The sequence below is a fragment of the Amblyomma americanum genome, chromosome 1 (genome assembly GCF_052857255.1).
Source record: "Amblyomma americanum isolate KBUSLIRL-KWMA chromosome 1, ASM5285725v1, whole genome shotgun sequence".
NCBI lineage: Eukaryota > Metazoa > Arthropoda > Arachnida > Ixodida > Ixodidae > Amblyomma > Amblyomma americanum.
This window is the reverse complement of record NC_135497.1, coordinates 259,928,816-259,953,384: the sequence shown is the minus strand read 5'-3', so window position 1 is coordinate 259,953,384 and position 24,569 is coordinate 259,928,816. Positions and strand designations below refer to the sequence as shown.

Below are 24,569 nucleotides of genomic sequence, written 5' to 3'. Positions count from 1 at the left end.
AGCTACTGATTCATAGGTAGAATCCATGCTATCAGCCTAGCACTAGTCAAGTCAAACACGAAACCTCATCTTCCTCAGCAAGTGCTTTTTAAGAAACTAGCATAGACAGTGGCCCCACTTTTTCCTCTAGGTAATGCTGAGAAACTCTGCATTTTCACACATCACTGTCACTTGCATCAACAAAGTCAAGTGTTGACGCAGCAAAATCGCAATAACAGAACCGTTGCTGAGCAGGGTTGATGCAAAACAAAGACACCATGCTCACTCTAATGGCTCCATGTTGAAAGCTTTTGCGAGAAATTTAAAAATGCAGTAGAATTTCTATGATATGATCACGGCTGATACTAATTTTGGCATGATACGAATGTGTAAAATTGCCCGGTAGGAGTTCATTGTGTACACTGCGTAGCATTTCGAATATTCTGAACCACCCGCACCACTGCGGATGATATGAATGCATGAGCCCCGACTACACCCTCAACCACTAAGCCCTGCCTGCACAGCACTGATGCCGCAATTGCCAGTTGTGCAGTACACATCCGCAAATACTAAGCGAACATCGCCTACACCTGCACAGTACACAGTGAGCAGCGAGTGGTGGCACGTGGCCGTAAATAAATCCTGTCAACTGCAAGCAGAACTAGGTGGCTGCATTTCCCATGCTTATGCATACAAGTTTTGCTTTCATGCTTGTTTTGGATTATACGAATTTTGGATATGAACATTTTTTCAACCCTGTGAGATTCCTATTACTGAGATTTTACTGTCCTCTTTCATGCAGCAGAAAAAAAAAATAATCCAAAACTGAAGCACAGTTCTTTTGCAACACACTGACTGGTACTACATGCCATGAAACAACTGTGTTTATGTCCTACTATGGGCCCTTCCGTGCTTCACCCAAACTGGTCAATTTGAATAGGCACGGTAAGGAGAAATAAGAACTTGAGTTCTTTAACATGCCTAAGGAAAGAGAAACAGTTGTGTTAATATGCAACTGTTTTTGTATCTAGCCAACAGTGAAATGCAGCTGCCACGGCTGGAAACTGAACCTATGACCGCGTGCCCAGCTCGGAACGCCATAGTGCCCAGCTCAGAACACCATAGCAACAGAGTAACCATGGCAGCTACCATTTTCAAGTGGAGAAGTAAATTTCAGTCAATTTTATGCAACTGAGTCAATTTTATGCGAGTCACGCTAGTAGGGTCATGAGAATCGGCTGATGCCGCCGGGTTCTTGAGTTGTATCAACTATAGTTCAAGTGAAATGGCTAGATTAATGACAAAGAAAGTGGAAGAGAAAGGCACACGAAAAGTAGGCTCTTTTAGAACTTAAAAGGACACCTATTGTCAGAGATGAGTATAAAAATACAGTGCAATCCACTTATAACAATACTGAGAAAATTGTAAAATCCAATTGTTATAACCAATTATTGTTATATCTGGACCAGCAAAAAAAAAAAAAAAATGAACACACCCATGTATTCCCCCATGCATGTAGCCACCACCACCAGTGCTCCTATCAAGGGCGCACAGCGTATTGCCGCTCTGCCAAATTCGTGGAGCAAGCCACCCCCAGCCCCTCCAGAGCACGGGTCAAAAGATAAACAGGCCACGATGTTATCCGCACACAGCATCTTGGCGCACTGCCAAGTACTGCGCTGCAGACATTGCGAAGCAGGGGAACGCGCAATAAAAGCGAACGCTGAAAAAAAAGTAAATTCTCAACCAACTTGGGCAGAAACTACGTTTGTGGCGTTGCGGTTGCGTGGCAACGGCCAAGCAAGCTCCTCCCTCCAGCGATTGTAACCATAGCGCTTGGTTCCCAAAGCAGTAGGCAACACTCCCTCACGCATTTTGCCAGGTCGGTCCATTCGCGGAGTTTGGACATCATTCGCTTCAAAGTATTTTATTTTTTTAGCCAACTTTCAAACAAATTTTTGTGGTAAACACCATCCGGGCGGCCACAATCCTATTTCACCGATAATTATATCGTTATACACGGTTTATTTTTACATAGGGGAAATAGGAGAATTGATTAATCTAAAGAATTTGATCATTATATCCGGTATCATTATAAGTGGATTACACTGTATTAATAACGAGAATAGAACTTGCGATTGTAGCAGGAATTTATATTTTAAATTGGCAAAGAAAGTCAGGACAGACTCAACGGTGGCACCACACTGTGTTAAACTTAAATGCTCTGGTGACAGTTGGTCTACATTGCTTGGAGTGGACAAACTACACTTTATGAATAGGACTGACCACAATACAGTTATTTTAGTAGGAAGAAACTTCAGACGGCTTGTTTTCTCGTCGTTTATTGCATGGTTTAACCTTTAACCCTGCTTTTACATCAGTTCTTAAAATGCTCTAAAAAAGCAGGGTGTCACTGTGCTGACATGGTGCAGCCATCGGCAGTGCTGCTATCGGCAAAAAAAAGAGTTCCTTGTATCCAGGGCAGACATCACCAGTTTTATTCCACCGACAGCTTTTTAAAACCACCTTAGTACATTAAAGCATTGTTTTAATAAAGTCTTTTCACCTTTGTTAATACAGTTCAATCCACTTGTAACGATGCCCAACATAACAATATATCGCTTATAACAATCAAAGTTTTTAGATTTATCAGTTCTCGCACTGCCCCTTTATAAAAATAAACTATATATAACAATACAATAATCGGCGAAATAACGAATACGATAGAATTCTTACCGCCCGGAAGGTGTTTACTATGAAAACTTGCCTGAAAGTCTGATAAAAATAAAATACTTTGAAGTGAATGGCGTGAAAACCTGTCTTAAGTGCCGCAAATGGACTAGCATGGCGAAATCGCGTTGCGTACGGCAGTAGAAAAAACACTACCGTCGTCGCAACCACTGGAGAGAGGAGGGAAGAGGCTCTGCAGCTGCCGCCATGCAACGCTTCCTCGTACAAACATAGTTTCCTCAATTTCCATCCATTTGTGTGTTCGTGAATTGGGCATGCAGTGCACACCTAACATCGAGGGTGTTTATCTTTAACGGGATCTTCGGCGGGGGTGGAGCACTCGGCGAACTCGGCAGAGTGCCAAGACGCTGTGCACCCTTGACACGAGCATTGGTGGGTGTGGCTGGATGCTGGGGGAATACATGGGTAACATGGGTGCGTTCTTTTGGTACTTTTTTTTTGCCGGTCCAGATATAACTATAATCTGTTATAACGATCAGATTTTACGATTTCCTTAATATCGTTATGAGTGGATTGCACTGTATAACTCTCATTACTGCCACTGTCTGCCGCCTAGGCGATGGGCAGTCATTGTGTTCATGATGACAGGATTCACAGATGTTAACTACCACAAGAAGGCAACATTCCTCCCAGACTGAAAAATTACACTTTATATTGTTCTGCTGTGTTTCTGGACCCCATAGCTCAGTAAATCTTTATTTGAGTAAAGTGTTTTCTACTGCGATGAAGCAAATATGGTCAATAAACTATCCCTTTAAAAATTTCGATACTTCTTTATGCGCACAAGTATTTCAAAACTAAAACTTTCAAGCTACCTTCTATGATTAAAAGGACATCTCAATGGTCTTCGCAACCCAGTCATGACAGGGAATCACAAATGCTGATAAAAATTGCAGTGAAGCCATATTTTGAAATGAAGAAAATAAATATTTGTACTAAAGTGGACTTACCTGCTCTTCAATCTCATGGTTATGTCGATGCTTGTCTTTTACCCCCTACAAAAAAAAGCAGACCCCATTAGGCACAGTGACAGCGACCTCTCGAGAACCACAAATGTGTGGCTTTGCAAGCATTAACAGACAGAGTTGCTCGACAACCCACAATTATTGCAATGTAACTTAGCACAACACACATTCATCTATCCTTTCAAAGTCACTTGGCAGAGGCTGCAACCAGTAGTGAAGAAAGCAGATAAAAATTCTCAAAACACAATCCGTAAGCATCACAACTGAGGCACAGGTCTCAAGTTCATGCTTTTTGTGCTCATTCAACAGAGCAACCGTCAGCATCAATGGATGGAATTGATGCAGCTCCAAAAGCAGCTGCAGCCTTTTATAAGGAGAGGTGATCATGTGATGCTTAAGTACTACATCCAAAATGAATATTTTGAATGACTACTTCCGTAAGACTGTTTGTGTACCTGCTAGTGGCTACAGTAGGTGCAAGGCAGTTGACCGCGATGTTGCGACAATAGGTTGACATCATTTGTTGGAGGGCCCGCTTTGAGGGGTGTTTGCCATTTTATTCATGATTTGTATTCAACTATAAAATGTGTGGCTTTGCAAGCATTAACAGACTGAGCAGGTGTTGCCTGTGCAGAAACGGCCAAGCGCAAATTGCTGTTCTGATGTCTTTACAAGAGAAAATTTCGAACCTGTTGCATAATATTACTTCATTACATACTCGCAGCAAAGGAACGAGTACTGACCAGTTTAGCAAAGGTTGGTATGTATCAATACAGCACGCCACTGTCTACAGACCCACAGATGCACAGGTCTCCAAAACAATGTTGTCGGATCAATTTTTTTTTCTCAGCCATGTACTAAACAATGCTACACAGTGATGAACTGTCTGTCATCCTTGGAGAGCAGTGAAATATACAAGGTGTCCCATATAACATGAGCTTAAAAAGCAAGAAACAGGTACATGTTGCAAGGCATCAAACTGAATGTTCTGTTTAAAGAATAAACTTTCACCACCACAGATACACAAAGTTTCAACAACAAGTAGAAATGGAAAGCTTACTCCTCTTTCTCAAGATTACAATGCAATAAGGAGAAAAGGGGACACTGGGCAATAAGCTCCTAAAGGCAGCTTAAAAAACCATCTGGCGACCTGGAAGTTGCAGAGGATCAAATAGTGCACATGGAAAATTTTTGTAACAGTCACTTTAGCAAAATGTGCTTCGCACACTCTGAAGAAAGACTCAAAATCGTTATGCCTGCCATTGGAGAGCATCTTCTGAATGTATGGCACCTAGCAGTGCTCCCCTACTGACTTTTAGAACAATGTGTGGCACAAGACCTACGACAATGACACAAGCTCGAGATCGTGCATACACAATAAGGTCACCGTATGCCAACCCTTGGAGAATGCCACCCCATCATTGGAAGTGGGTAAAATTAGTTACAATTCAAATTTATACAAACCAACCCTCTAAGCTGAAGTTTTGAATCAACGTGGTTTATTTGTATGTACAAACAAATCAGAAGCTTTAATGTTGATGGCACTGTAATAGCTAGAATGCGCAAATGAGGTCTGTGGAATCTAGCTATATCTGGAGCACATCCAAAACCTTCCTCGTGGTTTAATGTTGACCTAATGGGTCAAATAAAACCATGACTATGCTGCACAAAAGCCCTATAAATCTAGCAGGACAAAAACTTAGCACTATTTGAAGCTCTCAAAAGAAACTTTTTATTGCGCATGCACATTTGGCACGAAATGGGATGGGGCTGGATTCTGTCTGTTATCTTGCTCGTCACATATAAGGAGAAGGAACCAGAACTATGCCTCTGCACAAGATGGTGGCAGATGTGCACATTAGGCATTGGCCTCAGCCTTTTTGCACTGGTGTGGCTCTTGGTTGCTGGGTTAGTATTCTGGCACAGTTTCATAAAAAAAAAAACTAATTTATAGCAGCATATAGCAGGTTTAATGCAATAGCACAGGTTGGCACAAATGACACAGCATTCCCACCAACTGCAATGGTTCCACTTCATGACAGGGACAACTTCACACAGCTCTTTTTAAAAATGTCACTCATGAGATGCTTCAGTTAGAAGCTTAATTTAAAAAAAATGCACTCCTCACCTCATCTACACCGTCCACACCATTTGGGACAGCCTGCTCTTTGCCAACCAAGTTGTACCAGCTACGCAGCAGACGCTTGGGCTTTTTGTGCCGCACCCGCGGCCTCAGCTCACGGCCACCCTGCAGTGCTCCCCGGGACATGGCGTACTGCATGCAAAGTGCCCCCGAAGTTTAAGACAATGAAGAAAGATACGAGACTCTGATAAATAGCTTTGAAAGGGTACAGTCGCCAAATTTTCGGCTGCATATTTTCTTCTTTGGAATGGTACATGAGACATTACTAAATATAGCCCACTATGTAGAATTCAGCTAATACCGGGTAAACAGTTTATAACTGAATTTTTTCTTTCATGCTGTTTCAGTTTAAACAGCCAGCAGATACAACATGCAAGTGAATTTCAGGTTACGTGAGGCAGACGAAAAAGAAAATGTGATATGATCGCTGTTTTATTATTTTAATGCACTCAACTCTCACACCTGTCAGCCCCAACAGCCAGGATGAAGACGAATGAACAAGCCGCTATAATATTTCAGCTCTTGTATCCTTTACATGACCTCTAGTCCACTTGCACATCAAAGCAATCTTCTGGCTGTTGAAATAGGAACACGAGAGAAGAAATTCAATTATAAATTATTTACCGTGTGTAGGCAGATTACACATGGCAATTTATGTTTACTAAAGTGGCATGTATCATAGCAAAGAATGAACACACAACCAAGACCTGGTGTCTGTACTCCTTTAATCAAAAACCACTCAAACACTGAGAAGAAACAGTGCAGGAGACAGATCAAATGAAGAGAACACAGGGGCAACTAACAGCTCACTTTAACACGTAACTGATGGCCACACAGGTAAAGAAAGTCACTGCGTTTCTCTTCTACATCAGCCTTCATCTTACCTTCTGCTACATGAAGGCCAAGGTACTATGCTGCCTTCTTCATTCGTCCTGTTGTTTTAGCTGTTTCATTGTCAAATGTGCAAAACTACTTGGCCTAGATTAGTACGGTTGCATTCTACAGGGGGCAGCTATCAGGTCATTTCCTTCAGTGCCCTTAACAGTAAGCATCAATGGAGTAAAGAAATCAGGTTGATAATGACGACAGCTTTTTACAGCACAAAGTCAGCAGTGACTAAAGGGTAACCAACAGCAATGTTATCGGTCAACCCAAGCCTTTAAGGTGTGTTATGAGGGCGAATTTGCCCAAAACATTACATGAACATTACATTACACGAACAATTAAGTGTAATGTAAAAACTAAAACAGTGCATGGGACCTGGAAGTGCTAGAAGGTTAATCACTGAAACCAGTAATGGTTCATGTTGTTTGCTTAGAAGCCTCATTGCACATCCCTTATTTTAATAAGGGGGCTGAGGCTTTGGATACATGTCAGGGCTCGATCATTGAGCCCACAGTCCTGAGGGCATGACTGATGTTAACGATGGTATGTCACATGTTGACAAAGATGATTAGTGGCAAAAAAGAGATGCCAGATAAAAAATACTTTGCCTCAGATAAGAAAGATAAAACATGATTAAAGCTAAACAATTGCCTAAAAAAAGAGGTGTGTTAGATTCTGTCCTATGCACACTTCAGGGGGACGTGTAGAACAATGAGACTTCACATTTGGAACATCACAGTTCTAGCATTCCTTTAATAAGGTATTTAAGTGTTTAATACATACACCTTTTTCTGAGTCTAGTGTATGACTTATGCCTGTCCTTTTTTTTTTTTCTTTAATGGCATGCCAACCTAATTGTGGTTGAATCGTGTACAGTTTATTTTCTATTCATTTATCCCAGTCCTCCTGCCATTCTGGTTTGGTTTCTGGGGTTTACATGTCCCAAAGTGACTCAGGCTATGAGGGACGCCGTAGTGGAGGACTCCAGATAATTTCAACCACCTGGGGTTCTTTAATATGCATTGACATCGCATAGTACACGGGCCTCTAGCATTTCGTGTTTGTCATTTATCATGAGGCCCCGTGTTCTGGCAGTGACAATTCACCTAATTAATATACTGAATATTGGGTGTTTCTGAAGTTTTCTTGAATTCAGAGCAGTTACATTGAATGAGTCAGTAAGCATTATGCACTTGGTTAATTCTGTGTTTGGAGGTATATCCCATGACCATGAGGATGCCGTACACCACTGCACTAAGCAAGTTTGTGTATGTGATCGTCATTCTAGTTTAACTGTGGTGTCATTTGCAGTACAGGACACCACAGAGGATTTCAAAGCATCCGAGCAGAACTGAATACAGTTGCACTAATACTGCAAAGACTAGTGCTGTCTAATAGGCTCAGGGGGTGCCACCTTGCCCATTTCAACAAACATATATTATTTGAATAGCACACAGTTCCCAAGAGGGCAATCATATCTTTCACAGTATCACCTAATGTGTCCTTAAAAGGTATGTTTAGCTTCCAACAAAGCGCATCCGAGTGCTAGGTCAATTGATGTGCATGTGTAATATGCCATGCTGTAATGCGTTGGGCCTTTGTTGTTGAAAGCTATGTACCAAGAAGATAAAAGTTTTTCGATGAGGCACTCTCCACAGCCTCAGCATGAGCGGAATCCTAGAGCTAATGACACACATTAAAATTTTTAATTGTGAAAGGCTCTGGAGTTGATGAATCAGCATTTCGAACTCAAAGCTAGGCTCACCTTCGATGTTGATGACCTACAATTTTGCAATAACATCTTGCCCCCTAAATTTGAAAATAAAAAGGTTAATACGTTCATTTTAGTGCATTAACTGTCTAATTAATAAGCCCTATCACGTACACAATGCCTGCCTTACTGTACAATCCACCTGCAGAGACAGCACCAACGTATCTCCCACAGTAAATGTTGAAAAAAAAAAAAAAAACACTCTGTATAAAGAAGGAAAAAAAATGAAGCAGGGCACAGCGAACATTTTGCAGAACCAGCACAGGATTGACAAGAGGACAAGGAAAGCCTCAGATGTACTGACAGGCAACTTTTGTCGGATACTCTTCCGATACAAAATTACTTCAGAACAATCCTCACAATGTAGAACAGGGTGTCTAGCAAGCTACTAATTTCAAATTCATCGACTTTTCCGTATTTTCCCCAACAATTTCAGTAAACTTCCGACTGCTGAAGATGCGGGAAAACGTAGTGGCTGACGATAACAGACATTATATATGACCTATTCACAGCAAAAAATCAGTTGCTGAAACTGCAAAAGCTGCACTGAAAACAGATTTGCTTTTCTGGTTTGAGAGAGCCGACTTCTTCCTGAAGCAAGTCCAGCTTCAAACTGACTTACGAAGTGATCGTTGCTTCTTCTTTACCAGCTCTTAATTATAGGTGGCTACAGTTTTCCTTATTCTTCCAAGCATATCATGTTTCCACTAAGTGTGTGTGAATGTCAAAATTTGTGCCCTCTTTTGATTTGCACAATAATTTCACTGTGGCAGTAGAGATTTTTATTTGAAAGCACAACTCGCTAGCAACATGTTGTCATCAGAAACTATGTCAAAGCTCCATATGTATTTTGAGTATGTTGCAAATTCATGCCACGAGGTGATAATGGGCTTAGCAATAATGAAAACTTTAACTGGAAGCATGAAAATCCTACTGATGCGTTCAGCACCGCATGGAGAATGCTGAAGACTGCATGTGCAGAGACAAAACATGGTGTTCTACCAGTGTAAGTGAAGCAAGGTGGCCTGCTAAAGCAGCTCCGAACCAAGGCCTATCAATGCGTAGCTGGTGACAACAAAAATAAGCTGGCTATGTCAACTAGTGCCTGGTGTCCTGCCATAAACATGCATCATGCCCAACAAACATCAACTTGCCACATAAGTGATGCAAGTACAATCTGCAAATAACACACGTCATATAAAGAACTTTCTTGTTTGTTTTTTTTCTACCAACAATGCAAGGCTAAGAGAGTCCTTTGGGCACTACAATAATAAGTGTAGAAGTTTAGATGTGAAATGAAAACATCATTCAGTCATATTGTCAGCATGCATTAGAATAGGAAAAGAGAACAGTGGGCATTTGTGGTCATTTCTGCAGGACCTTTGACAAGTAATAGCTGGAGATAAGAAGTATCACCAAGTTATAATTAATTAAATTATTCAATTTTAGCTTGAATATCGATTATCCTTGATTTAAATACAGGTAAAGGTTCTCTAAAATCAGAAGAGGTTGGCTTATAAAATTGTGTTCAACCTTATTTGCCAAACTTCACTGAACAAAGAAATGGAACTCCAACAATATGCCACCAAAAGCTGGCTGCAGCAGTACAGAGGGTTTAAGCATCCAGCATATTCCTGCAAGCCAAAAATAAAGCTACATCGATACTAATGAAAACCTCCCTGCAAGTTAGCACACAACCAGCACCTACTAAAAGACCGCACAACTCCCACAGCAATGAGCAGCATGCAATTTAGAGAAACAGTGACAATGAATATTTTCTATTTATCACAAAGCTTTCCCTTGAACCATTGATCTTTTACATCATGTGCTAAATGTTATTAATGCAAACAAATCTCATGCTAAGGGAATAAATACAAAGCCAGTCACCGATTTCCTTTCTGTCCAAGCTTCTCCAGGTATCAGTTCCATGCGAAGATGCTTGAACAGAAAGCTTGGTTTCCTGCTTATTTGCGGCTTGCAATTTCGTTTGAACAATCCACAAACACTAGTCATAGTTAATTGAAAAAAAAAAGGGGGGGGGGGGGGGGGCTCCTGCTTAATTTTATAGTTTTGCCGAAAGAAATGCATGTGTCAGAAAGAAGTGCGAAGTTTTAGTATTTCTAATATTTTCGCTTCTTGAAAGAAACAAATGTCGGTTATAGCAAACAAGCAGAAAATACTAGAATTCTAATTAGTGCCAGTAAACTTGTCCGAAGTAACCCATGAAACATTCACAAATTACGATGAACACTTACCTACATGGCTTCGCACCTGAAGATGAGTTCACAGCGCAATCGAAGTCATTAAGAAATACGTAGTTAAGAACATTTTCTTCAGGGTAATCACTGCGCCAACTGGTAACTACTGTTCGAAAGCCTGCCACTAGGTCAGTAGCAAATGCGTGCGGCTACAAAAAAAAAAAAAAGCACAGTGAACCGAACTTACCTCACAAGCGTAAGCAAGCCTCTTTGCGCTACTTATATAATGCGACTACAAATCAGTAAATAATTGAGGATGGCGGCATGTATGAATAAATGTGTCTGTAAAGACGCCATAACAAAACAAATAACCGAAATTGTCATCACTGACCCGGCCGGTAACACCAAATCGAACAGGTCCACTTGAGCAAAGTTCACGCGCTCAGGCGGGTATTTAAAACTGACGCCTGTATAAAATTTCGCACAGAGCGCATGCAGAGGAAACGTTCTTTACCAGTAACATCCGGTGAGCAGGAAACAAACTTTCCAAGTCGAGGGTTCAGTAGCCCCCGAGCTCCATCGTCCTTACCAGGCTAGAACCATCACATCATTGGAATATCAGCACCGCTTCGCAAGGAACATGTTGCTGGAATGAGCGCTAATCAAGAAAGCAAATACTAGTGACGAAAACACTAAGCTGCACCGAATAAGCGCCTATCGCCGCGAACGCACGGGCTAACCGACGCCATATTGGGACTTTGGCGCCTTTTGAAAGCGTTTGAACAGTGGTTTGAAAAGCGTGCGCGAGATGGCGCAGAAAAAAAAAAAAATCACTGTTCAAATTTAATTTCGGGGACATACGGTTTGCTTGCACGCATATAATTTTTAACGCACGTTGTGAATATTGCATTACCCACGCTAGTTATTGCACTCAAATACGTTGATGGTTGGTTGTATCCTCTACTGCACAAGGCGGATTGTACTGCAGAGCATGTGCTGAAGCGCTAGAGTGCGAGCCGTTTCACTTGGTTTATGTTTTGGGCCGTGGTGTGCGGCAATTGTGGTTGCCGTGGTGCTGGCCCTGGGCTGTTATTCGGTATTGTTGCCAATTCTGAGCGGTGGTTAGACGCTCAACATGCGTTATACCGAGATTTTAAAACTGTAGGTGCTTTTTAATCATCCTTGCGTCGATAACACGTGTTGGTGGGAGCCATGACAAATGTCATCCATTTGCGAGTAGAATTTGGGTACGCTGCTTCAGACCTAGCTCGCAGTCGTTCCTGCCGCCTGAATTCAGGGCAGATTCTGATGATGTTCTGTTATTGCAGAGGCGGAGCAGAGCTTCTTTTTGGCAATCAGAAGAAGCATGATGTTGCTATACCAACTGGACCCCAAAAATGTAAGCAACAGCTATCCTTTGAACGGAAGGCGCCCCGCTGAACACTCGGCAACATGGAAATTGGTGGTGATGGGAAATTAGCATAATTCATGGTAATAACGTTCCGAACTGGTGGAGGAATCATTACTGATTCAAAATTATTCTGTTAAATATGATTATTAACAAGCAGAGCACACGGGAAAAGTATTTTCATAAGAGGGATTTGCAGTTGCGTTAAATGGTGTTTGGCAAGCTTATTTTTTATTGGTTTGCGTGACGTTTATGTCACTGATCTAAGTTATATTAAAATGCACTTTTCTTTGTGTGCAGGCACCTTGTCTGACCTAATTATGTGGTTGAAGGAAAATCTTCTCAGAGGAAAAGAAGAGCTATTTGTCCAGGAAAAAACAGTGTAAGTGGTGGATTGTGTACCATACTTGTGTAGCCCACCTTTATCAACGAAGCTGCCGCAGTGGCCCAGTGGTTATGGTGCTCACCTGCTGAACCGAAATATGTGGGCTAGATCCCAGCCGAGGCGGAATGCTAGGGGCCTGTGTGCTGTGAGATGTCAGTGAGTGTTAATCTTGAAACCCCCAGGTGGTCGAAATTACCCGGAAACTTCCACTACAGCGCCTCACATAGCCCGAGTCACTTTGGGACTCTGGCTTCATTAACTAACTCCATAAAAGCAAACCAAACCTCTATCTACTAGTACATGTCTGCATGTGATGGCGATGGTGATAATAGACATTTAGAATAGGATGACGCTATCGGTTAGGGTCATAGGGGAATAGCAGGGGCTAGTGCGCAGGTGCAGGACAAAGCACCCCTCCCTCCTGTACTGCCCTCCCCACACACTTTTCCCCTGTGCCCCTAACCGATAGTGTCACTCTATTCTAAATGTCCAAAATGGTTGTATCCTTTGTAACTGGTTGCCACAACCTTTCGGTGAGGCAGAGCCAAAACAGCTAGCATTGTTGCCTAAAATGCTCATGACGGAAGGAAAGTTACTGGGCACGAAGACGACCACGTAAAAGACAGGGCATGCACACGTCCTGTCTTCTGAGTGGTTGTCTTTGTCATTTTAGCACAGTAACATTCCTTCCGTCATGAGCCAACACCAACTAGCCCAAATTGCTGCTTTTCTAAAATGTTTACTCTTGTTGATTGCACTCCACCATATGAACCATCTGTAAGTCAATTGGGAAAATACAGTGCTGGGGGTTTTATGCAAACTTGCATCGTCACGGGCTTCTGTAGTCATACAATGTAAAGTGCACCGTATGTGTTACCCACGTACAAGACCACCAGCCACATAACACTAGTATAAAAAAATATTCTATTTGAATAATGTTTCATGCAGTAAAACTCCACTTCTTGTGACCAAAAGCCTTGGTCCCAGTAGAATTGTAGAATTCCTATGCTTGCTGCAGTGAAAATTAATAGCATACACGCTAGGGTATGCTATAGGTTAACAAGTTGAGGCAATGTAAGAGGGGCGAAAGTATGGAGTTCGTGCTTATAACCTTCTTTAGTGGCACCAGTATGATAAGTGAATGGCAAATGTGCTTGTGCTTACTCCAAAATAGCAAGCTATGGCATGACTGCTGTACTATGCTGTGCAGTTGATTGACAGTACAGGTTGTCAATAACTATTAGTGTGAGTGCTGAGCTTTAAAAATTTTTTTGACACCTGTAACAAGAATTGCTGAGCGAGATGTCAATAACATTAGCTATCAAATAGATAATCTTTTATGCTTTTACCTGGGCCACCTCAGTGTGAAATTTCAGGGATTTTTTAAAAATTGTACATTGTTTGCTGAAATTGTTACCTAAAATAAATAAATTTTCTGCTGCCATTATTTTGCGGCTATATACTCAAGAACAGTGCTTAAATATTATTCAGAAAAAATATGGAGGTTTAAGGAAAACTGAAAAGTTTTTGTAAATTTCCAAATGAGACCTAGTTTCGCACTCATCCTCAAAATTAAAAATTGAATAGGTGGCCACATGCCCCCAAAATTTTTCTTTTCCAAAATGATTTGGGAAGTGGCTTTAACTACAATAAATATAAATTTTCGTGGAAGAAATTGGGGAGGGTAAAGTGCAACCCCTGGTGTGTTTGGCATGGAATAATTCCTTTATTATTGTTACCAAGTGTAACGTCTGTTTGCAACATGCCACAGTAGCTCAGTCCCAGATGAATCCTAGCCACGATGGCCAGTGTAGGCATTGAACCTGAATGCAGAAACATCCCAGTGCTGCTTAGTGTCGGTGCATGTTCAGGAGCTCTAGGCAGTTGAAATTAATCCAGGTCCTTCCACTATCCACTATGGCATCTTTAAAGGGTCACTGAAAAAGGTGTTTGAGGTTGTCGATAAAATGCTCGTATTATGTAGAGTACAGGCCAACGAGCATTCATGCCGTATACGAGACCTCAAAAGCGAGCCGATAATTACAATACTATTTTTAAAACTGTCCGCTTCCGCGCCTAGCGGCGACCTGCGGTGCTGCGATTTCGCCCGAATCTGCGCTCATTATGTCACGTAGCGCCTAATGCGTCAGCAGCAGACTGCTAGCATTGGTTCGTGCGCGTCGGCAGCCGGCAGAGGGGGCTAGTGCGAGGAGCCGTCAGTGGAGCACCGATATTTCAGTGTGCAAAAAGTGACGAGAGGAGAGGAAAAGGCGCAAAGACACGGAACTTCAAATTTTGACTACAGATAACTCAGCTTCTACGAAGTGCATCTAAAAAATCTTGTTGGAGGATATTTGTGAAGCAGCGTCCTTTAGCATCCTAGGCACATCGCATCTTTGTTGAGACCCCCTTTCACAGCCCCCTTAATAGCAAAGCTGCAGAGGTGGCTAGTTGGTTGTACATAACGAGGGCACAGCACACTCACAATGTTACCTGTCTTGTATGTGTATTCCCTGTTTGCTTTTGTGCACTTGTACAATGTGCTTAGTGCTCTCATAGTCTAATAGCCCACATGCGGCTTTGGGACATTAATCCCCATGTACCACCAAACAGCCATTTGCATACACTAATCTAACCTGTATTTTATTCTGTTACTTGGCAGTTCATGGCTTATTTTCTGCCTGGGTCACTGGCTGAGGAGGCAAATCTACTCTTATAAACAACTTATTAAAGGCTTCTTACTTGGAGCCACCGCGGTGGCAGAGTGGTTACGGCGCTTGGCTGCTGGCCCGAAAGACGCGGGTTTGATCCCGGCTGCGGCAGTCGAATTTCGATGGAGGCGAAATTCTTGAGACCCGTGTACTGTGCGATGTCAGTGCACGTTAAAGAACCCGAAGTGGTTGAAATTTCCGGAGCCCTTCACTACGGCGTTTCTCATAGCCCGAGTCGCTTTGGGATGTTAAACCCCCATAAACCAAACCAAGCTTGTTACTTGTCATGCGACAGACTAAACCTTTTTGTTATCCTTTTCTGTTTAATGGCACATGTTTCGAAATCAAAACAAAAGAATAATAATAAAAACAATTGTATGTTTAGTTTCCAGCTGCTCCTTTCTGAAAAGGGCTGATAGACTTTGCAAGCTGGTTATGCAGTCTTTTTTTCTCAACCCTTGCCATTGAATAAACGGGCAGTCACAACTATCAGTCTCAACAAAGTTTGTAACTAAAGTCTATAATGTTGCTGTTTCTCCTCAAGTTTGACTTTACTACCTGGCGAGTGTGTGATGGCACGCCCCTGTCTTCTCATAACTTTTGTTGTGGTGAAATGGTGCATTTTTTTCTGCTGTGCCTTCACTTGTAAACAAGCAAAGGCCAGGAATATGATTGTACACGTTAAACTTGAGGTTTGAATAAGGTTCTTTTGAAGTCTTCATTCTAATAAACAATTTCCCCTAATTTTTGCACATTGTAGCACTCATTATGTTTCTTATTGCCATCTATCAAATTACCTCTAGCTCTGCATTTACATTCTACCTCATTTTATGAGCTGGTGCTACCTACTTTGTACGCTTGGTTGCTAAATGCTCGGACACTGAGTACAAGTTTGTGGTTTCAATTCCTAACCGCAATGTCTACACTTTGATCAAGATAAAGTCCAAGAACCGTAGTGTACTGACATTTTGGTGCGCATTAAATTTTAGTCCTGCAGTAAGTATCGAGCACACACCTTTATCTTTACTGTGTATAGTTCACGATGATCCTTTGGTTCTGTGTAATCGCAAAATGTCCTGTGGTGTTGGTGTGTTAGCCTGGCTTGTGATTTTTTTTTTTTATGCTTGCCTACATAAACACAGGCAGGCATTGTACACCTGTCACACGGGCATTTCGAAGGTCCTCAAATCGATTGTCTGTCGACTAAAAGGCCATTGAGCACTACTACACGGGCAGTTTTAATTGCCATCGAGTCAATAGCGTATTGAGTCAAAGGAGCAGCGCAGCACTCTATTGAGATTTCGAGGGTAGGGTGGCTAGAATAGGGAGGTGTGGAAACCAGCCGCGTAACCGTGGCCCCAGAGCGCGCCATTGCCGCGTGGCGGCACGTGCCTTGGAGCAGTAAGGTGCACAGCCGCATTTCTCCTGCCGGAAGCAAAATTGTTGGTTTTAGGAACCGCAGCATTTTTCCTTGCCGTAATATGCTTAAAACAACGTCTCCTGAGTCCATATAATTTGCCCTTGTCAATGAGTGCTCTGTTTAAAGGTCCCAATCCATATCGCATAGACGACGCATTTTGAGCATGTGTGCACATCATACCTCCCAGACATGCATTGATTATAAGGACACTGAAATGGCCACATCATACAATTTTTCCCTGCACTTTTAGCAGGTTCGAATCGTGTGCTGCAGGGCCTGTAAATTGCCTGCAATGTCTTAAGGTTGATGGGATGTGCAAACTCCATCCGTTGGTGACGGTACAAGGCCATTTGGTCACGAGGCAACGCTGCACTTTTTTTTTATGACAACACGCATCCAGACATAGTACTTTGCACATTTTGCCAGCGCTTGCATAGTTGAAGCATGCATGTGATTTTGATACTTTTGTAAGCAATGTTCTATAATGGTAAAAACAGCAATGACACAGCAACTCATCATTAAATATTGAGACTAAATAGAGAGATGAAATGTTGAGAACTCTTCAAACACAAATGGAAAGCTGTGGCAGCATTCGAATGATGTTACAGAAGTATAACATATTACTACCCCAGGACTTAATAAAGGTCACAAAAATTGACCTTATTCATTATCTCCGCAGTCTTGGTTATATTGCATGTAAAATACATTGGCCATTTTGCCTTCCAGTGGTCAAGCAGCACATGCATTTACTCTGTGTTTTTGTGGCATGTATCACACAAAGCAATGCTGTAAAAAAATTAGGGGGGCACTTAGGAGATTCTAAATTGCGTTCGGCGAAAGCCTGTGGCCACTTGAGCAATTTTTACCCAAATTATAGATATTTCGGTGATCTTAAGGTCATGTGACCTCCACTGCGAGTATGAGCCATTAAAGGCTATCGCCTTAATACCTGTAGTGATGCATAATATTAACCAAGTGCGGACACGCGTGGAGCTTATGATGTCCAACTTATGGGAAGAGGTTGAGGGAAAGTAACGTAAAAAAATGCTTGAATCATTTTTGCATGTTTCTTATACATTAACCAGTTTATTCAAGGCTACAGTGTTGTGAATTAGTGGTCGGCTCTGCCTTTGGTTTCAGCATCTATCTTTAGGCTGTAGCGCTAGGTATGTTGCGTGATATCTTTTGCTGTATTTATGTTCAGCGGGTGCGGGCATTACACTGAGGTATCACAGCAACGTAAGACAAAAAAAAAAAGTCTGTGGAAGTATTTCTCTGAGTGGCTGGTAACCTCGGCCACTGGTGGCCGCTGCTAGCTTATCTTAGCAGACAAGTCCATGCATTCGTAAACCTGAGCAATGCGCGCTATATTCGAGCTGCTTATGCGATACATCGGTTGAGAACTCTGCTCGCGGTGCTTACTTGCAAGCATGCATATTTCGTTTTACATTCACTCAAAATTTTCCAGGATCCAGTAGCGTTTATGTTTAGAGGAAGGGTATGTGCGAATGAAAGCGCGAAGCACGTATTCTTTCGGCAGCGAAGGCTGAAACGCCGAAGAAATGACAGCGAAGCTCTGTATTCTTTTTTTCCAAGAACTGCGTCTTTCACCCGCGTAAGAATCTGTCACAAAAGGAACCAATCGCACAAACTGCCGAGCAACACGCGCAACATGATCCGAGCCCAACTATTAAGCCTGCAGAGTTGATACGGCGTGAGCGTGGCCGGTGCGGCTGAGCTTAGCCACGCCGCTAGTGGCAGGGCCACATTCTCCCCTAGCGGCATCGGCGCACAGGGGCGCTATGCACGCCCAAAGGCTTTGCGGTTTTCACACCTCTGAATTGTAACCGCCCTATTGAGGGCCTTAAAGAATTGCCAAGGTTGCTAGTGCTGCTTCAAGCAGCACCAATGTGCACTTTCATGCGCGTGACATTCACGGTACAAAAGCATGAACAAACATTATTCTCCTGAACTTTGCTGCAAGGAGTAAAATATTAGTCTGCCCAATAATTTAGAAATTGTGTCGGTCTGGTTTAAAACACATTAATTATATTCTCTCCATCTCATAAGAGGGAGATGCCAGCGGTCTCAGTGTTGCTAGAGCATTACTAAACTGTGACAGCCAATCTTACAAAAGGCAGTGTCTTTTGAGATAGCACAACTGGCCTTTAATAACAACTAAAAACATCTTAGGAGTTCCAAAAAAAGTGCGTAACTTTTAGTTTATATTTATAAATATATTTTTTCACTATCTGTGCAAAATCTAAAGTAGCGATTGTGGCGCCACACAATTCCTTGGAGTTCGATAGCGATTAAGAATCTCAAAGACTCTTGACTCTGTGGCCATTAAAGTGACCGTGTTACAGGGCTATTATAGTCCTTTACTTGTCCGTCTGCTCTTGTCTTGAGCATATAGTAAATGTTATGTGTCGCAGTAAAAAATCGTTTTCCAGGAACTGTCTGCAGTGGAAAAAGCTAAATGTTTCTTTAAGGGTAGACACCTTGAAAGAGCGCAACTTAAAGTATTTTTGTGCTATAAATTTTTGTATGCAAGTATTTTTTTGTCACTGTACTCTGTGTGCATAATTCAAAATCTGTTTTGGTGTCACTTCTGCTTCCTGGAGTCAAAATCCTTGTGTGCTGGCCCTATATAATACTTGGTACCCTCTTGAAAGCCCATAATATCGAGTTTACTCCAGTCTCAATAAGTTAATGCTGACCAAAGCTTAGTGCAACCCACCCATTACATGTTGTGCTTAGTTTAAGGTGCGGCCCGTAAGTGTCTAATTTTTACGTTTCAACTTTCATCCTTTGTGAAATACTGCTCTTACTTCTGTTTTCAGGAGACCTGGAATTCTAGTCTTAGTAAATGACACAGACTGGGAACTCTTGGCAAGTGACTGCTTTATGCTTGTTTCTTTAGATACCAAGTTGATTTACATTATTCTTCCTAGAAGTATTTTAAAGGGCCCCAGTCAGGTTTAGACAGTTGAATTAATGAAGGGCAATGCCAAGACTGGGCCGTTATGATTGACTTTGCAAAGTATTAGAGCCATGTGCACCCTGAAAGGTGATGAAGTTGCAAATCAAAGCCCATTTGCACTTTCTTTCAACAAAGCCAATCTTCTCATGCTTAGCAGTGAACTGCATTTCATTGGTCCAGCGTTCTTATTCACGGGCAATAACGGACTATGTCTCGGGGTCTGCTGGTTGCTCTCTCTTCCATTGCATGGGCACGCCATGTCAGCAGAAAGCTGCTTGTGTCTATTTGGCTTCCGCCTTTTTATGCTGATGACCATATTTCACGCGTATTGTGACACACCATGAGGCTCTGTCTCAAGGCAGATTGATACTGGCAAGCACACGGAATTGTTGCTGTAACTGCACCAGGAAGTCAAAAGCAAGCAAAAAATGCCTGGCGAGTTGTGGCCATGACATAGGCACCTGACATATACTCTGTGCCACCCTCTGAAAGCAGGGAAGGTAAATTCTGCTTGCAAAGACTTTTCAGCCGGATGGATGAGAGAAACTGACTTAGAGTAGGCGTGGCAGAGAGAAGCGTGACGAAATTGCTTTATTGCAACAACTGTAACTCCCTTGTTATTGAGTCTTTAAAGAGATTTTTGCAATCATGCATTCCAAATACGATGCTTTACAACTGCTGGGGTATAGCAAATTTTCTACCATTGGTGGTTGGGGGACCTTTAAAGGGACACTGAGGACAAATATAGGTTTTCTTGTATCGATAAGGTACCTGTTCTAATTACAAAGCAACCACTCTCACCTAGAAAAGGCCAAAAAATGAAATATAGGTATTGCCATGATCGCCTGATTTCACAAGTTAAATGTGTTTGTTGGGGCGTGGATCCCAGAGGCTATGCTTACAATAAACGTTTTTCATTCATTCCGCTGGGAACTGTCAAAACGGTGGTAACCTGCCCATTTCGGTAAGGACATCGTGAGTTTGAATCGACTGATTGGAAAAAATTTAAATGCAATTTTATGGCCATTAAATGCATATTTTGCTTCCAAAAAATGTAAACATATCTAGAAAAAGCCAGAGGATCAATTTCTTCTGAGAACAATACTAATTGGATGGAGTTGTCTTCAGTGTCCTTTTTAAAGGAGGACATGGGTCTTGGAGGTTAAATTTATTTTTTGGCGTAGAGCAATGAAATTAGTCATGCTTTTTGGGAAGTGCCATAAATGAATGAATACAAATTTTCACCCGTACATGTTCAGTAGGTTTGACATTATAAATTTACATTATAAATTTGACATTATAAATTTACATTATAAACTTGCTGAAAGCCTGGAATCACCACAAAACAAGATAGGAACCTAGAGTCTCTTTTAAAATTTATCCAAAGGAATGGTTCATGCAATGACATTCTTCGAATATTTTTATCCACCCGAGTTTTTTCTACACAGAACATTATATCCATGCTTGCATAATGCACTCATTACCATCATATCAAATCAGTGACAGAATGAAGAAATGAGAAGATAACTCAGAAATATCGGAATGTCGCTGGATAAAGAATTTAACAAGAAACACACTGCAACAAATCGCATGAAAATCCATTAAGCCATTGTCATGCTCTGCTTTGTGCAAGCAGGGCACTCTGATCAAAAGACATTTCTTAGAAAACTGGCATTTTCACGGAGATCTCAGCCAGTATTTTTGCTACCTACGGTCGCAAAAAAAAAAAAAACATTTTTTAAAGTCACTTCTGGGCTGTTTTCAGGGAAAACCTTTTGGGATATGATTAGAAAAACCTTATAAACACAAAATCTGGTGTTTTCTAAAATTTTATTTTTTCTAGATTTTTATGGAAAGTATATGGCAGGTACTAAGAAGTTTTGCTTGTTCATATAACTTCTCCTTTTTAAGAATTTTTAAAGTTTAAAGGGTGCTACTACATTCAGCTGAAATCTGCATTGAAATTATAAATCGCATTTACCGCCATTACACCGTGGAGGTGGATATGAAGGTAATTACAGATAAAAAAGGGTAAATGGAGCTCTCCTTGTTGCTTCTTATTAATGCGAAAGCATTTCTAGGCTATGTCGACGTGGTCGTGTCACCATAGCGTGTCACCAAAACATGTCCGCAATGATTGTGACGTTCTCAGAAGAGGTAGCATGAAACAAATGGTTGTGATTGATAGAGGACGATGTGAGGATGATGCGCAAAGAATTTGATGTCAATAGGATGGTTAGTTAATTAATTGGAGCAAATAATGTAAAAAAAGTGGAAATAGCGCGGACGTCGGTATAGTGAGTGGACGGGAAAACAGCCGTGAGTGCCAAAATAGTGTAAAAATAGGCAAAGAAGTGAAAATAAAGTTTAAAATAGATTGAAATGTGGTTTTGAGTGATAATTAATTGAACAGAAAAGTTTGTTCGACATAGATTAATTAATTAGAACCAAACTTCAATGGACTCAAAGAGGGGCGAAGAGAGGCGACAAGTGTCAAGGAGGCATCATTGCTTTCTCATTCCTCCAATGCGGGCCACCACGGTGGCTGAGTGGTTATGGCGCTCGGCTGCTGGCCCGAAAGGCGCGGGTTCAATCCCGGCCGCGGCGGTCGAATTTCGATGGAGGTGAAATTCTAGAGGCCCGTGCACTGTGCGATGTGAGTGCACGCTAAAGAACCCCAGGTGGTCGAAATTTCCGGAGCCCTTCACTACGGCGTCTCTCATAGCCTTAGTCGCTTTGGGACGTTAAACCCCCTTAAACCAAACCAATTCCTCCAATGCGGGTAGCCGCAGTTATCTCTAACGGTTTTTAAACTGGCCCCACCATTACTAAGAATAATGTTCAGAGTACACTAATTACATTGAAAATTGTGTGAATCACGGTTTGTCTAGATTGAAATGCCTAAATTTCATGTCTTTGGGTATGTACATTGTAACAAAATTATTTTTAGATTAGCGCGTATGATTCGCAAAGTTCCTGTGAAAATGTTACGATATTTCTGCATGCACTGCTCGTTTGAATGAAAAATGTCTCGTTGATACTAGATTTCTGAAGTTGACTAAAGTCTGTAGCATGATCATTATAATGGCAGGTGTAATCCTTTCCCAAAGCTGCTCCATAGTGGTCACTTTGGTTGAATACACTATGTCCTTTACATACCTCTGGAGGAAAATATCGAGAGGGGCAATATCAGGGAATATGACTTCGTCTCTTTATCCATCTTTTGGAATTTCCTTATGCAACCTGGTTCGGACTACTGAATACCAGTGAGGAGATCTCCCGTTTTGCTAGACAAACACGTCGATGTTGATACTATATCTGAGGGTTCACGGAAGTGTTGTTCTAACATGTCAAAGTATGTGATACCTGTAACTGGTTGCTTTGCAAAGAAAGGTCCTGTGAATGCACCCGCCATTAAGGACAGCTTTGGGCTGGCTCTCTGATACCCATTACGTCTCAGAAAGGCTGAGAACCAGATACTATTTGGATATTGCACTGATTGACTCTTCCAGATAAGTGGAATTTTTCTTTATCTGGAGGAAAGATTGCTTTGTACAGAAAGCCGTTGTCATTCTCAGTAATTTCATTTCATTTATTAATACCCTCAGGGCAGTAATATAGACTAGTTCCATGTGTCGTTGTACTAGACATCCTTTTTCTATGTTGGTTGCTGTTGTTTGCTCCCTAATACAAAAGAAAACCCGGAGTAACATTCATCTGTTACAACTGTTTGAAAATGTCACAGTTGTGTTGCCAACTGTCATTTGGCATACTAAACAAATTGTCACATTTATTTGAAATTATTGTTTCAATTTTCAGTCGAGGCATTTCCTTTTTGACACCCAGGGTATTGTCGGTGTATTTAGGTACTACTTTCAAATGCTTCTTTCTAGCTTTGTTACCATCGCACGACGTGCTGTTGCTTAGCTTCATTTGAGCACATACCCTTGTTTACCACTTCACTGAAGTCTTCTCCTCTCTTTCAGGGTGGACTTGCCTATGAACTCAAATCAAATGACAACGTGCTTTTTATATCAACTCTGCATGGTGGATAAATGTTTGTGCATACCTTTCCTCAAAACTTTGTCTTTGTTATACTTGACAGCACATTTGGATCAAAACCAATGTGTAGACAACACTTGCACCAGGAATAAAGACGAAAATGTAAAAATGCAGATAATAAAGTTCTTTTTTGGAAAGTTATAACAGCCTTACATCACAGCACAAATAAGCATATGGATTTGTTTGTTGTTGCATAGTGTGGGATATGCTAATGCCCCAAGTGTCGGTCCTAACATCAGTATGGAGATTTTTAATATCTCGATTAGCTTAAGCAAAGCTGGTCTCAGAGTTGATGGTGGCATCACTTAGCGGCAGTTTCCAGCTTCAGATATGACGTGCCTTAGGCCTGTACACAGGTGCCTAGGGTCATGCTACCACCGGCCGACCTCTTCTCCTTTCCTCTCATTAAAATTCCTTTTTCTCTCTCTCTCTCTCGCAGTATGTCTTGAGTGTATTGCAAATTTTCTAAATTAATGTAAGGGCACTATGCTATTTCTTTTTCACTGGATTAACAGAATAAATGTGTGGAACAATAAAGCCATCATAAAACAAGTGGTGCAAAAGACACTGGCAGAGGTGCTGAATACCCAACTACTCCAGAGGCTTACCTATTCGTAGACTTTGCAGAGCACAGCTGTGTATCTATATCTTCTGCATTGATACCTACTCGTTATAAAACATGAGCAGTATCGAAGATGCTTGTATCTTCGATACTATCTTTCGATGCATATTATGTACCGATATTGGGTATTCATTGCTGAAAATGAAAGTATAAAAAATACTTTTTAGTGTATTATATATTTACGCGATGCTCTATACTAAAAAAAAAAGTGTGGTGCAGATTTGGGCCGGCAACGCAGTGAAAAAGAAAAATTAAAAAGACTATTCCAGTGCCATTGCCTGGCCAG

The 24,569-nt window shown here is 41.5% G+C and overlaps 2 protein-coding genes across 2 annotated transcripts in view; one reads left to right on the top strand and one right to left on the bottom strand.

The window, feature by feature from the left end:
- Pcl (polycomb protein Pcl) overlaps positions 1–11,452 on the bottom strand; it is a 101,377-nt gene extending 89,925 nt beyond the window's left edge. The window contains exons 1-3 of the mRNA XM_077649113.1: positions 11,207–11,452; positions 5,824–5,970; positions 3,681–3,725 (exon numbers count right to left, since the gene is read on the bottom strand). Of these exons, the coding sequence (XP_077505239.1) occupies positions 3,681–3,725; positions 5,824–5,970; positions 11,207–11,215 (201 nt within the window). The 5' untranslated portion in view covers positions 11,216–11,452. The remainder of the gene's footprint in view (positions 1–3,680; positions 3,726–5,823; positions 5,971–11,206) is intronic.
- Positions 11,453–11,655: 203 nt separating this feature from the next.
- Urm1 (Ubiquitin-related modifier 1) lies at positions 11,656–23,680 on the top strand. Its single transcript, XM_077649115.1, has 5 exons — positions 11,656–11,939; positions 12,021–12,091; positions 12,401–12,482; positions 19,460–19,508; positions 23,586–23,680. Exons 1-5 carry the CDS (start codon positions 11,905–11,907, stop codon positions 23,652–23,654), a joined length of 306 nt encoding a protein of 101 aa, XP_077505241.1. The 5' UTR covers positions 11,656–11,904; the 3' UTR covers positions 23,655–23,680.
- Positions 23,681–24,569: the final 889 nt, after the last annotated feature.

What these genes read in the sequence shown, in the direction of transcription:
- Urm1 (XM_077649115.1), top strand. Translation starts at nt 11,905, where the DNA reads ATGACAAATGTCATCCATTTGCGAGTAGAATTTGG. An exon ending in ACCAACTGGACCCCAAAAAT is followed by an intron (nt 12,092 to 12,400) that starts GTAAGCAACAGC and finishes CTTTGTGTGCAG; the next exon opens with GCACCTTGTCTGACCTAATT. An exon ending in TTTGTCCAGGAAAAAACAGT is followed by an intron (nt 12,483 to 19,459) that starts GTAAGTGGTGGA and finishes TTCTGTTTTCAG; the next exon opens with GAGACCTGGAATTCTAGTCT.